This window comes from Lynx canadensis, chromosome B3, assembly GCF_007474595.2.
Source record: "Lynx canadensis isolate LIC74 chromosome B3, mLynCan4.pri.v2, whole genome shotgun sequence".
NCBI lineage: Eukaryota > Metazoa > Chordata > Mammalia > Carnivora > Felidae > Lynx > Lynx canadensis.
The window spans coordinates 118,940,108-118,953,619 of record NC_044308.2 but is presented as its reverse complement, the minus strand read 5'-3'; the positions used below and the strand labels follow the sequence as shown (position 1 = coordinate 118,953,619).

Genomic DNA, 13,512 nt, shown 5'->3' with positions numbered 1-13,512 from the left:
TGGTTTCGTGACTTTGAGCCCCATGCAGGGCTGGCTCTGTGCCGACAGCACAGAGCTTGCTTGGGATTCTCTCTCTCTCCCTCTCTCCACCCCTCCCCCACTCACGCTGTCGCTGTCTCACAAAATAAATTTTTAAAAAATGTTAAATGCGTTTGTAATCAAAACAATAAAAATTTCAGGTTGGAGTTAAGATGGCAGAGAAGTAGGGGGACTGGGATTTCCCTCATGCCTCAAACACAGCTGTCCTGAGGTCAGAACACTTAGAACAGAATACAGAGTGCAGAATAACAGACAAATCTCTACAGATGGACAGAGACAGCTTGGTGGGACAGAGGTGTGTGTTTGTGAATTGAGAAAGATAAAATGGTGGGCAGCATAGGCATGGAGGGGAGGAGACCCCTTCTGTGGAGAGACAAAAGGAAGAGAAAGAGAGGCGAAGGAAGCATAGTATTGTGTTTGGACAAAAGAAAAACCTCTCAAGAGCATGAATGGGGAACAAGGAATAAAGGAGTTTCTACTTTGCCGTTTCTACTTTACAAACGGCCTTAGAAGTGAAGATCAGAGTTTTCAGGGGTACATGACTTTCCCGGCACTGGCCTGGACATGTCCCTGTGTGCACAAGTCTGGGGGGAAAGGGGAGCCCAGCCCTGGGGCACAGTAGCGACCTCAGGGAGCACTGGGAGAGAACAGTCCCTTCCCTCGAGTACTGTGGGAAGAGGGTTTATTGCCCCCCCCCAAGGACAAAAGATCCTGCAGGCACCTGCCAGCCAGAGGCCCTGTGTCGGCTGGGCGGAGTGGTGCTACCCCAGAACCAGGTCTGCACGAAGCGGGACCCTTTAAGACAGTGGGTTCTGAATGCCAGCCGAGCACCTAGGAGGCATGGGAGACTGTGGAACAGGACAAGCCGCCCACGGCGCTATTCTGTGAGGGCTGCCTGAACAGTGTGGTTTGAGACACCCGGTCTGGGGAGGACAGACCGGGGTGTCGCCGTTTTTCTCCCCATCACCAACACAGTGGGGCTTCAGGGAACAGGAGAGCAGCCTGCAGTGGAGGCCACTGGCTTACACCAAACCCCACCCCTCCGTGCCTGGCAACTGCTTATCTACCAAAGTGGAACTGACACTGACCAAACCAGATGGCCTCTCCTGCAGACCAGCACAGCCACCTGTTCCAGGCCCCAACAGACAACTGGACTGTGGTTTTGTATGTCAGTCTGTTATTGTTTTCTTTTCTTTCCTTCTCTTTTTCTTCCTTTTTCTTCCTACGCTCTTCTTTTTTTTTCTTCCCCTTTTGAAATCAGGCTCACAGTTTCTGATTTGATTTCTGATCAATCTTTATATATATATATACATATATATATATGTGTGTGTGTGTGTGTGTGTGTATATATATATGTGTGTGTGTATATATATATATAATCTTTTTTTCTTTCTTTTTTTCTTTCTCTCTTCTTTATTTTCCTCTCTCTCTCTCTCTCTCTGGATTAAGCCTTACAGTTTCTTTGATTCTCTGCCTGTTTTTTTTTTCACCCCTTCCATTTCTCTCTTTGTATGGAATAAGGTTCCCTCCCTCCCTCCCCCACTTTCCTCTTTTCCAAGGTTACTTCAACAAACACATCAAAGCACACCTGGTGGAAGGTCCAAACAATCCACCACTATGAGCAGTGGGATAGAGCAGCCAAATACTCAACAACAGAGTACACACAACACACTCCAGACAGTTCCTGAAGTGCCAGGCCCTGGACAGTGTACGACCCCTTTTTAATATAGCACTCACAGGTGCGGGACACATAACAAAAGCTATTAAAACACATAAAAGGCAGAAACCTTGTCATAATGATGAAATGGAAGAATTCTCCTCAAAAGAAATTCCAGGAAGAAATGATAGCCAGAGAATTTCTCAAAACAGATATAAATAATATATCTGAACAAGAATTCAGAATAACACTCATAGGACTAATAGCTGGGCTTGAAAAGAGCATAGAAGACAGCAGAGAATCTATTGCTACAGAGATCAAAGACCTAAGAAATAGTCTTGATGAATTAAGAAATGCTATAAATGAGATCCAAAATAAACTAGATGCAGTGACAGCAAGGATGGAAGAAGCAGAGGAGAGAATAGGTGAAATGGAAGATAAAATTATGGAAAATGATGAAGCTGAAAAAAAAGACAGAAAGAAAATTACTAGACCATAAGGGGAGAATTTGAGTCCTAAGTGATTCAATGGAATGAAATAATATCCATATCACAGGAGTTCCAGAAGAAGAGAGAGAGAAAGGGGAAGAAGGTTTATCTGAACAAATTATAGCTGACAACTCCCCTAACCTGGGGAAGGAAACAGATATCCAAGTCCAAGAGGCACAGAGAACTCCCTTCAAAAAAAAAAAAAAAAAAAAAATCAAAATCAGCATCACAACATATCATAGTGAAACTGGCAAAATACAAAGATAAAGAGAGAATTCTGAAAACAGCCAGGGACAAACAGATCTCAAACTACAAGGGTAGACACATAAGTGTAGTAGACCTGTCCACTGAAACTTGGCAGGCCAGAAGGGAGTGGCAGGAAATATTCACTGTGCTGAATAAGAAAAATATGCAGCCAAGAATCCTTTATCCAGCAAGGCTGTCATTCAGAACAGACGGAGAGATAAAGGCTTTTCCAGACAAACAAAAAGAAAGCAGTTCATGACCACTAAGCTAGCCCTGCAGGAGATCCTAAGGGGGACTCTGTGAGTAAAAAGCAGCAAAGACTATAAAGGACCACAGATGTCACCACAAACATGAAACCTACAAAGAACACAATGGCACTAAATCTATATCTTTCAATAATAACTCTGAATGTAAATGGACTAAATGCCCCAATCAAAAAGACATAGGGTATCAGAACAGATAGAAAAACAAGATCCATCTATATGCTGCCTATAAGAAACTCATTTTAGACTTGAGGACACCTTCAGATTGAAAGTGAGGGGATGGAGAACCATCTATCATGCTACTGGAGGTCAAAAGAAAGCTGGAGTAGCCACACTTATATCAGACAAACTAGATTTAAAAAAAATTTTTTTAATGTGTATTTATTTTTGAGACAGAGACAGAGTGCAAGTGGGGGAGAGGCAGAGAGAGAGAGGGAGACACAGAATCTGAAACAGGCTCCAGGCTCTGAGCTGTCAGCATTGAGCCCGATGTGAGGCTCAAACCCACGAACTGTGAGATCATGACCTGAGCCAAAGTCGGACGCTTAACCAACTGAGCCACCCAGGTGCTCCCAGACAAACTAGATTTTAAAACAAAGGTGTAACAAGAGACAAAGAAGGGCATTATAGCATAATTAAAGGATCCATCCATCAAGAAGAGCTAACAATTATAAATGTTCATGCCCTCAATGTGGAAGCACCCAAAATATAAATCAATTAATCACAAACATAAACACATGTACAGATAATAATACTGTAATTATAGGGGACTTTAATACTCCACTCAGATAATCTAGGCAGAAATCAGTAAGGAAACAACAGCTCTGAATGACACACTGGACCAGATGGACTTAACAGATATATTCAGAACTTTTCATCCTAAAGCACCAGAATACACATTCTTCTCAAGTGCACATGTAACATTCTCCAAAATAGATCACATACTGGGTCACAAAACAGCCCTCAACAAATATAAAAGAATTGAGATCATACCATGCATATTTTCAGATCACAATGCTATGAAACTTGAAATCAACCACAAGAAAAAAAATCTGGTAAGTCCCCAAATACATAAAGGTTTAAAGAACATCCTACTAGGGGCGCCTGGGTGGCTCAATCAGTTGAGCGTCCGACTTCAGCTCTGGTCATGATCTCACAGTCCGTGAGTTCCAGCCCTGCGTCAGGCTCTGTGCTGTCAGTTCGGAGCCTGGAGCTGGCTTCGGATTCTGTGTCTCCCTCTCTCTCTGCCCCTCCCCCACTCACATTCTGTCTCTATCAAAAAATGAATAAACATTAAAAAAAAAAAATTTAAGAACATCCTACTAAAGAATGAACGCATCAACTGGGAAGTTAAAGAAGAAATTAAAAAATATATGGAAGCAAATGGAAATGAAAACATGATAGTCCAAACCCTTTGGGATGCAGCAATGGCAGTTCTAAAAGAAAAATACATTGTAATTCAGGCCTATCTCAAGAAGCAAGAAAGGTCCCAAGTACGTAACCTAACCTCACACCTAAGAAACTAGAAAGGCAACAGCAAAGAAAGCCCAAAGCCAGCTGAAAAAGAGAAATAATAAAGATTAGAGCAGAAATAAATCTAGAATCCAAAAAGCGGTAGAACAGATCAATGAATCTAAGAGCTGGTTCTTTGAAAGAATAAACAAAATTGATAAACCCCTAGCCAGACTTCTCAAAAAGAAGAGAGGACCCAAATAGAATAAGATCAGGAATGAAAGAGGAGAGATCACAATCAACACCACAGAAATACAAATAATTATTAGAGAATACTATAAAAAATTACATGCCAACAAACTGGGCAATCTGGAAGAAAGGGACAAATTCTTACACACCCACACACCACCAAACTCAAAGGAGAAGAAATAGAAAATTTGAACAGACCCATAACCAGTGAAAAAATTATCAAAAATCTCCCAACACATAAGAGTCCTGGGCCAGAGGGCTTCTCAGGGGAATTCTACCAGACATTTAAAGCAGGTTAAGGTGTGCCTGGGCAGCTCAGTTGGTTAAGCGTCCAACTTCAGCTCAGGTCATGATCTTGTGGTTCATGAATTCGAGCCCCACGTTGGGCTCTGTGCTGACAGCTCAGAGCCTGGACCCTGCTTCCAATTCTGTGTCTCCCTCTCTCTCTGCCTCTTCCTGCTCATGCTCTGTCTCTGTCTCAAAAATAAATAAACAATGGGGCACCTGGGTGGCTCAGTCGGTTAAGTGGCTGACTTCGGCTCAGGTCATGATCTCGCGGTCCGTGAGTTCGAGCCCCGCGTCAGGCTCTGTGCTGACAGCTCAGAGCCTGGAGCCTGTTTCGGATTCTGTGTCTCCCTCTCTCTCTGACCCTCCCCCGTTCATGCTCTGTCTCTCTCTGTCTCAAAAATAAATAAACGTTAAAAAAAAAATTAAAAAAAAAATAATAATAATAATAAATTTAAAAAATAAAGCAGAGTTAATACCTATTCTTCTCAAGCTGTTCAAAAAGATAGAAATGGAAGAAAAGCTTCCAGACTCCTTCCATGAAGCCAGCATTACCTTGATTCCCAGACCTGACAATGACGCCACTAAAAAGGAGAATTACAGGCCTATATTCCTGATGAACATGGATGCAAAAGTTCTCAACAAGATACTAGCAAATTGAATTCAACAGTATATTAAAAGAATTATTCACCATGATCAAGTGGGATTCATTGCTGGCTGGTTCAATATTCACAAATCAATCAATGCGATACATCACATTAATAGAAGAAAGGATAAGAACCGTATGATCCTGTCAACAGATGAAGAAAAAGCATTTGGCAAAATACAGCATCGTTTCTTAATAAAAAACCCTCAAGAAAGTCAGGACAGAAGGAACATACCTTAACATCATAAAGGCCACATACGAAAGGCCCACAGATAATATCATCCTTACTGGGGAAAAACTGAGAGCTTTCCCCCTGGTATCAGGAACATGACAGGGATGTCCACTCTCACTACTGTTGTTTAACATAGTGTTGGAAGTCCTAGCCTCAACAATCAGACAACAAAACAAAATAAAAGGCATCTAAATTGGCAAAGAAGAAGTCAAACTTTCGCTTTTTGCAGATGACATGATACTCTACGTGGCAAACCGGAAACACTCCACCAAAAATCTGCTAGAACTGACACATGAATTCAGCAAAGTCACAGGATATAAAATCAATGTACAGAAATCAGTTGCATTTCTATACAATAATAAAGCAACAGAAAGAGAGGTCAAGGAAACATTCCCACTTATAACTGCATCAAGAACCACAACATACCTAGAAATAAACCTAACCAAAGAGGTAAACTATCTGTATGCTGAAAACTATAGAAAGCTGAAGAAACTGATGATGACACACAGAAATGGAAAAACATCCCATGCTCATGGAATGGAAGAACAAATATTGTTAAAATGTCGATACTATCCAAAGCAATCTACACGTTCAATATAATCCCAATCAAAAGAGCACCAGCATTCTTCATAGAGCTAGAACAAACAATCCTAAAATTTGTATGGAACCAGAAAAGACCCCAAATAATCAAAGTAATGTTAAAGAAGAAAATCAAAGCTAGAGGCATCACAATACCGGACTTTAGCCTGTATTACACAGCTGTAATCATCAAGACAGTATGGTATTGGCATAAAAACAGACACAAAGACCAGTGGAATAGACTAGAGAACCCAGAAATGGATCCACAAATATATGGCCAACTAATCTTCAACAAAGCAGGAAAGAATATCCAATGGAAAAAAGACCGTCTCTTTAGCAAATGGTGCTGGGAGAACTGGACAGCAACATGTAGAAGAATGAAAACGGACCACTTTCTTACACTATACACAAAAATAAATTCAAAATGGATGAAAGACCTAAATGTGAGACAGGATACCATCAAAATCCTATTGGAGAACACATGCAGCAACCTCTTTGAGCTTGACCACAGCAACTTCTTACATGACATGTCTCTGAAGGCAAGGGAAATAAAAGCAAAAATGAACTATTGGAACCTCATCACAATAAAAAGCTTCTGCACAGCAAAGGAAACAATCAACAAAACTAAAAGACAACCTACGGAATGGGAGAAGATATCTGCAAATGACACATTGGATAAAGGGTTAGTATCAAAAATTTATAAAGAATTTACCAAACTCAACACCCGAAAAACAAATAATCCAGTGAAGAAATGGACAGATGACTGGAATAGACACTTCCAAAGAAGACATCCAGATGGCAAACAACCACATGAAAAGATGCTCAATACTGCTCATCATGAAGGAAATACAAACCAAAAGCACATTAAGATATCACCTCACACTGGTCAGAGTGGCTAAAAGTAACAAGTCAGGAAACAAGAGATGTTGGTGAGGATGTGGAGAAAGGGAATCCTCTCGCGCTGTTGGTGGGAATATAAACTGGTGCAGCCACTCTGGAAAAAAGTATGGAGGTTTCTCAAAAAATTAAAAATGGAATTATCTTATAACCCAACAGTAACACTACTAGGAATTTATCCAAAGGATACAGGAGTGCTGATTCACAGGGGCACATGCACCCCAATGTTTATAGCAGTACTACCAACTGTAGCCAAATTATGGAAAGAGTCCAAATGTCCATTGACTGATGAATAAAGATGTGGTATATATATTAAATGGAATACTACTCAGCAATGAAAAAGAATGAAATCTTGCCATTTGCAACAACATGGATGGAACTGGAAGGTATTATGCTAAGAGAAATAAGCCAGAGAAAGACAGATGCCATATGATTTCACTCATATATGGAGTCTGAGAAACTTAACAGAAGACCACAGGGGAAGGGAAAGAAAAATTAGATACAAACAGAGAGGGAGGCAAACCATAAGACTCTTAAATACAAAGAACAAACTGAGGGTTGATGGGGGTGGGGTTGGGGGGCTGGGGAAAAAAAATGGGCTGGGGATGGGCATTGAGGAGGGCAATTGTTGGGATGAGCACTGGGTGTTGTATGTAAGTGATGAATCATGGGAATCTACTCCTGAAGCCAAGACAACACTGTATGTTAGCTGATTTGATAAATAAATAAATAAACAATAAAATTTTCAAAAAACTAAACTTTCAATGTTTAATTTTAACTACATGCTTAAAGGTTTATATATCTAAGTTAGCCCCCCAAAAAGGTTTTATGAAATCATCTCATTGACAAAATAGAAGATGGTCATATATTTGGGCTGACTTTATATTTTAGCATACAAAGTAGTTGTTTGGGTAGTAAGTTAACATATTTTGAGAGTAATGAAAATATCACAAAATGCTTTGTTACTTATAAAGCATTTCCCAGACAGAATCTTATTTAAGTATCTAAAACAACCAAATCTGGGGGCGCCTGGGTGGCGCAGTCGGTTAAGCGTCCGACTTCAGCCAGGTCACGATCTCACGGTCTGTGAGTTCGAGCCCCGCGTCAGGCTCTGGGCTGATGGCTCGGAGCCTGGAGCCTGTTTCCGATTCTGTGTCTCCCTCTCTCTCTGCCCCTCCCCCATTCATGCTATGTCTCTGTCTGTCCCAAAAATAAATAAAAACGTTGAAAAAAAAAAATAAAAATAAAACAACCAAATCTGGTAAGCTACTTGATCTCTATGTTCTGAACAAGAGAAAACTGAAGGTAAGGAGTTTAAATTCCCCAGGCAGAGAACTAGTTAATGACAGCACCAGGTCTGGATCCCAGGTCTCCAGACTCCAAATCCCAAGTTCCCTCCCTACACAGCTTCTTAATGGCACATACAACACTACTTCCGTAGTGCAACAAAGAGATGCTGAAGGTTTTGGGATCCACAGATTAGGAAAAGCATCTCAGGAAGAATCTGAACTTTAGAGCCCCCCAAAATAGTAAAAGGGACCAAGCTAAGCAGCACTACAGTAGTCAAAGCAGAGCTAATTATTTTGAACCTAACAGAAGTTTGAAGTTCTCTTTGCAATGACATGGATACAGCTAAAGAGTATTATGCTAAGTGAAATAAGTCAGAGAAGGGCAAATACTGTATGATTTCACTCACAGAGTTTTAAAAACAAAACAAAAAAGCAAAGGGGGGAAAAAGAGAGAGAGGCAGACCAAGAAACAGACTCTCAACTATAGAGAACTGATGGTCACCAGAGGGGAGATGGGTAAGGGGATGGGTGAAACAGGGGATGGGGATTAAGGAGGGCACTTATTGTGATGACCACTGGGTGATATATGAAAGTGTTGAATCACTGTACTGTACACCTGAAACTAATATTACATTCTATGTTAACTAACTGGAATCTAAAGAAAAACTTTAAAAAAAAAAGTAGTCTGGAGTTCTTGATACAGGAAAGATTTAGGTTAATGTTTCTAAAACTGGAATACTCTGAAATATTCTCAGGAATCCTTCAGTTCTGTATGAGAAAGTTGTTTGTTTTTTTTTTTTAATTTAGTTATTTTGAGAGAGAGCGTGTGCATGCCCACACGCGCACACCAAGCATGGGGGAGGGACAGAGAGAGAGAGGAGAGGGAGAGAATCACAAGGTGGTTCCACAGTGTCAGCACAGAACCCGACGTGGGGCTTTATCTCACAAACTTAAATGACTGAGCTACCCAGGCACCCCTGTATGAGAAAGTTTTTAATTTTCACTTGCATGTTAATCACAAAATAATCATAAGCATATTCTAGATCATCTTCACGAGCTCTAAATAGCTAGGTACCAATGTAAGATTTCAGGGCTTAAGTTTGGTTTGTGATAATGATAGTGTGCACCTTAATAATTTGCTGTAGTACCTTAATTGTCACAGATTAGAGAGAAATATAGAAGCAGCTCTAAAACAAAAACTATTATGGCATAAGCAAAGGTTGTGCACTGGTTTAGGAGTGCTTTAAATAGAGTCCTGGTTCTCAAGTTTTAACATGCACTGGAACCATAGAGAGGGCTCACTAAAAGATTGCATGTTTCTGATTCAGTAGGACGAGAACCTGACAATTTGCATTTCTAAGTTTCCAGGTGATGCTGATGGTTCAAGGACCACATGTGAAAATTACTAGATAGAGAAAAGTGGCACAGAGTAAGGAGTACAGGCATGCTGAACTCAAAAGAAATAGCACTACAGCCTGTTTGGATATTTAGAGGTCATGAGATGAACTGGTTCCCCTGCCAAAAAAGGCAGCGGTAGTTACTAAAATTTCTAAATTGCGACGAGTAGCAATTCAGTTTCAGCAAAACACCATTATCTGCCACACTGACTATTAACTTTGTTTTCACTCGTTTTGTAATTTTATGTCTATTAATTGGTGAAACTGTTTTGATGTTGTAGTGGTATAAAAGCTCTAAGTATAGGGAACATTATAATAAAAACAATTCAAGATAACATCAAGATCTGGGAAATGTTTTCCCTTTAAAAGGGCTCTGTACGTTATTTAAAGCTGACAACTGGGGATGCTAGTGTAACTACATTTTGCACATGGTTATGTTATTTTACAGAAAATAAGATAATTTACACATTTCTAGCCTTCTGCTCTCACCAATAAAATAACTTGGATTATGGTCAACTCGAAATACAGGCATTGCATTACCAAAATCTGCACACAGAATACTGAAAATGAAAAAAAAACAAACAAACCCCACCACAGGGGACTCACCATTGCTGCTGGTTTTTGCATTCTTTGCCAGTTGTGCGCGAGTAGCAGCAATCAAACTATCATGAGCCAACTCCTGAACCCGGAGGAACCATGGAATACTACTATCCGTGCTCTCACTGGAGAGGAAATCATTCCCTGAATCCTCCGCCTCATCTTGTACAAATACTAAGTGCTCAGCTGAAGAGCCCAGACCTGGAAGAAAAAAGAGGATATGTGAAAGATACCTATCAAGTAATCCTTTTATTGGCCCTGCCTCATGTGTCCTGAAATCAGCTATTCCAGATTTTCACCTCTCACCTTAGGCTTCTGTTCTCCTACAACATTAGTTTATCACCTTTTCACTCCCAGCCAACAGACTTTTCTTACCTCCTCCTGTTTCTGAGGCAAAGCTGTCCTCCCTGGCAAACAAGCTAACCCTCACCTCTAGTATGCTGACCCTATCCTTCAGTTATCTCCTCTCGGCATCTGTGAGCCATTCCTCCCTACTGGCCATGTTACAATCTCCCTTTATAGCCTTTAAATCTGTCTCGCCCATTTTTATTTTAACGAGAAGAAAAAATCCCAAGTACTTCTGTAGCTATTCACTGTTTCACAGTCAAGTTTCCTAAACAAGTGTAACTTCTAACTTTTGTATCCACTTTCTCATCTGCTATCCACTCCCCACCTCTAACCCTGGCCTCCATACCTCCACCACCTCAATAACAAGTGCTCTTGCAGAGGTCACCAGATACACACACTTCCCGGCCCTCATCTCACTATCCCATCCTGTGGTATTTGTACTACCTTTCTTCTTTAAGACTTCTCCCTCTCTTGGCTTCTCCCACACCACTCTCCTTCTGTTTTCTTTATCCCTCTCTAGCAACTTCTTCCCATTCTTCTGTTACCCTTTTAAGTGTTGTGTTTTGTTTTTTTTTCAGGATCCCAGATTTGCCATCTTTTCTGTTTATGCTCCTGAATCAAAGAATCCATGTTCATTGTTTCATATATTTCCTGAATGCTGATAAGCACCAAAACAACTTATTTCACACAAGACAATTCTAGAACTTTAGATTCCTGTTTCTAACTCTCTAAAGGACACCTCCTCATGAATGTCCCTCTGATCCCAACATCAACAAGCACAACTGGAACTAATCATCCTCCCCACAACTCTGTTCTTGGGTTATCTTGCTGAATGGCACAACCGAATTTCCCAAACAAGAAACTTCTGAGTCATCCTAGAGTCTGCCTCCTCCCTCTACACATTCTACTAATCACCAGACTATACCAATTCTCTAAAATAATAAGTCTTCTTTTAAGTATGACTGAATTAAATATGCCCCACCCCCAGTTTTTTTCCTTAAGCATTAGCACAGTTCAGAAAAGGATAAAGGATACCTGCTCTTGTTAGGTTAAGAAGAATAAAAGAAGTGCTATCACTTGGCTGTAGATCTTGCAACAAGCTAGGAGACTCTGGAGTGGACAAAAACTCCGGGGACTTCTGTACAGTCTGAGCCCTCGTCTCTTCTCCGTCTGGACCCACATTCACCTGAAGGCTTCTCAACACGGCCGAGGAAGGGACCTCCTTGGAGGAGTTTGTATGACTTGGAGTATCATCTAGCAAAGGGAAAATACCATGGCTTTACGTAACACCTATCTCCAAGGAGCTCACCAAACGTAGCCTCTAATACCCTTATAACATCCCTTATGCAGCAGCATTTTTATTTTACAAATACAAAACTTGCCTCAAGAAAGAACAAAGAGATAACTTTAAGTTTTAAAGAGAGTCAGCTGAAATGTGAAGGATAGACTTGTCTGACACTTGGCAGTAACTATCAACCAACCATCCACGTTTGGACATTACAAACGTTTGTCTTTGAGGTCAGAAATTAGTACTTTTCCCTTGAAAAATATAGTTATACAATGAATACTAACTCAAGAATAGGATCTAAATTTTTATTTTTCTTGGGAAGAAGTCCCTCCCTTTAATTTTTATAGCACGTATGTGACAGCTCTGTTGAGTCATTAGGGGAAAAAAACACAGCCTGAGAAATAATTGAAATTTTATAGAATCGCCAATATGTTTTATTATACCTCTAGATTTACACTGAAATGTAAAGAAGTAATTCAGAAGACCTGCTCTCTAGAACTTTATTCTAAGGGCAGGGATGAATTTCCAAAGGTTTTGGCTGCAATGAAATGAGCAACTGCACTACAGTGACAAAGCATCCAATGTCTTCAGGGGTTTCATTCATCTTTATAAAAGGCAGGTAATTTTTTTTCCTTTTTTTTTAAAGGAGATAACAAATAAGATTATAGGAATGAAAGTGGAAGCCTAGGGATGGTGTTGCCATTTCAAAACCTAATGAAGTAGCACAATATGAATGTGCCACAGAACTGGTTAAATGGTAGATTTAAGTGGTTAAAATGGGTAACTGGTTTAAATGGTAAATCTTAAGTTACATATATGTTACCATACACACAAAAAAATTTTTAAGTTCATAGCAGCACTGTTTGTCATAGTACAATGCTGGAAAATAACTAAATATACATCAACAGTGTTATGGATAAAGAAGTTGTGGTTACACTCACATAACAAAACACTATACGGCAATGAAACCAAACAAACCACAACTATACAAAGATTAATCTCACAACTACAGTTAACGGAAAAAAGGTACAACAACGTACAGTTTCATTCATTTAAAGTCTGAAAACACCTAAGATTAAACTGCATTGCTTAGACTTGGATGGCTGAACTTGGAAAACAAATAATGGTCAAAAAATTGAGGATAGTGGTGACCTATTGAAAAACGGAGGTTGTCTTTATGAGGGAAGAACCCAAGGAGGGCCTGGTAGCTGGCAAGGTTCTACTTCTTGATTGGGTGGTAGGTATCTTCTTTATAATAATTCTTCAAAATGCTTAAGCATAGGGTTTTATATTTTTCTGTATCTATGACATATCCCAACTAAAAAGAAAACATACATATCATTCATGGAATGACACACATATGTTTAAGATGGAGGGGAATAAGGTTAGGGAGGTATGTGCAGGTATGTTTGTGTTTGTAATATTATGTTTCATGAACTAGGAGGTGAGTACATGGATTTTCATTTATTATTATTGATAATTGGTCATCTAAAATATTTTTATTTTTTAATGTTTATTTATTTTTAAGAGAGAGAGACACAGAGTGCAAGTGGGGGAGGG

The 13,512-nt window shown here is 40.0% G+C and overlaps 1 protein-coding gene across 3 annotated transcripts in view; it reads right to left on the bottom strand.

Annotated features, from left to right (window-relative positions):
- ZNF410 (zinc finger protein 410) overlaps positions 1–13,512 on the bottom strand; it is a 52,063-nt gene that overhangs the window by 21,241 nt on the left and 17,310 nt on the right. For all 3 annotated transcript variants that reach the window (XM_030319531.1, XM_030319529.2, XM_030319530.1), the window contains exons 4-5: positions 11,700–11,918; positions 10,326–10,517 (exon numbers count right to left, since the gene is read on the bottom strand). In XM_030319531.1, coding sequence (XP_030175391.1) covers positions 10,326–10,517; positions 11,700–11,918 — 411 coding nt within the window. The remainder of the gene's footprint in view (positions 1–10,325; positions 10,518–11,699; positions 11,919–13,512) is intronic.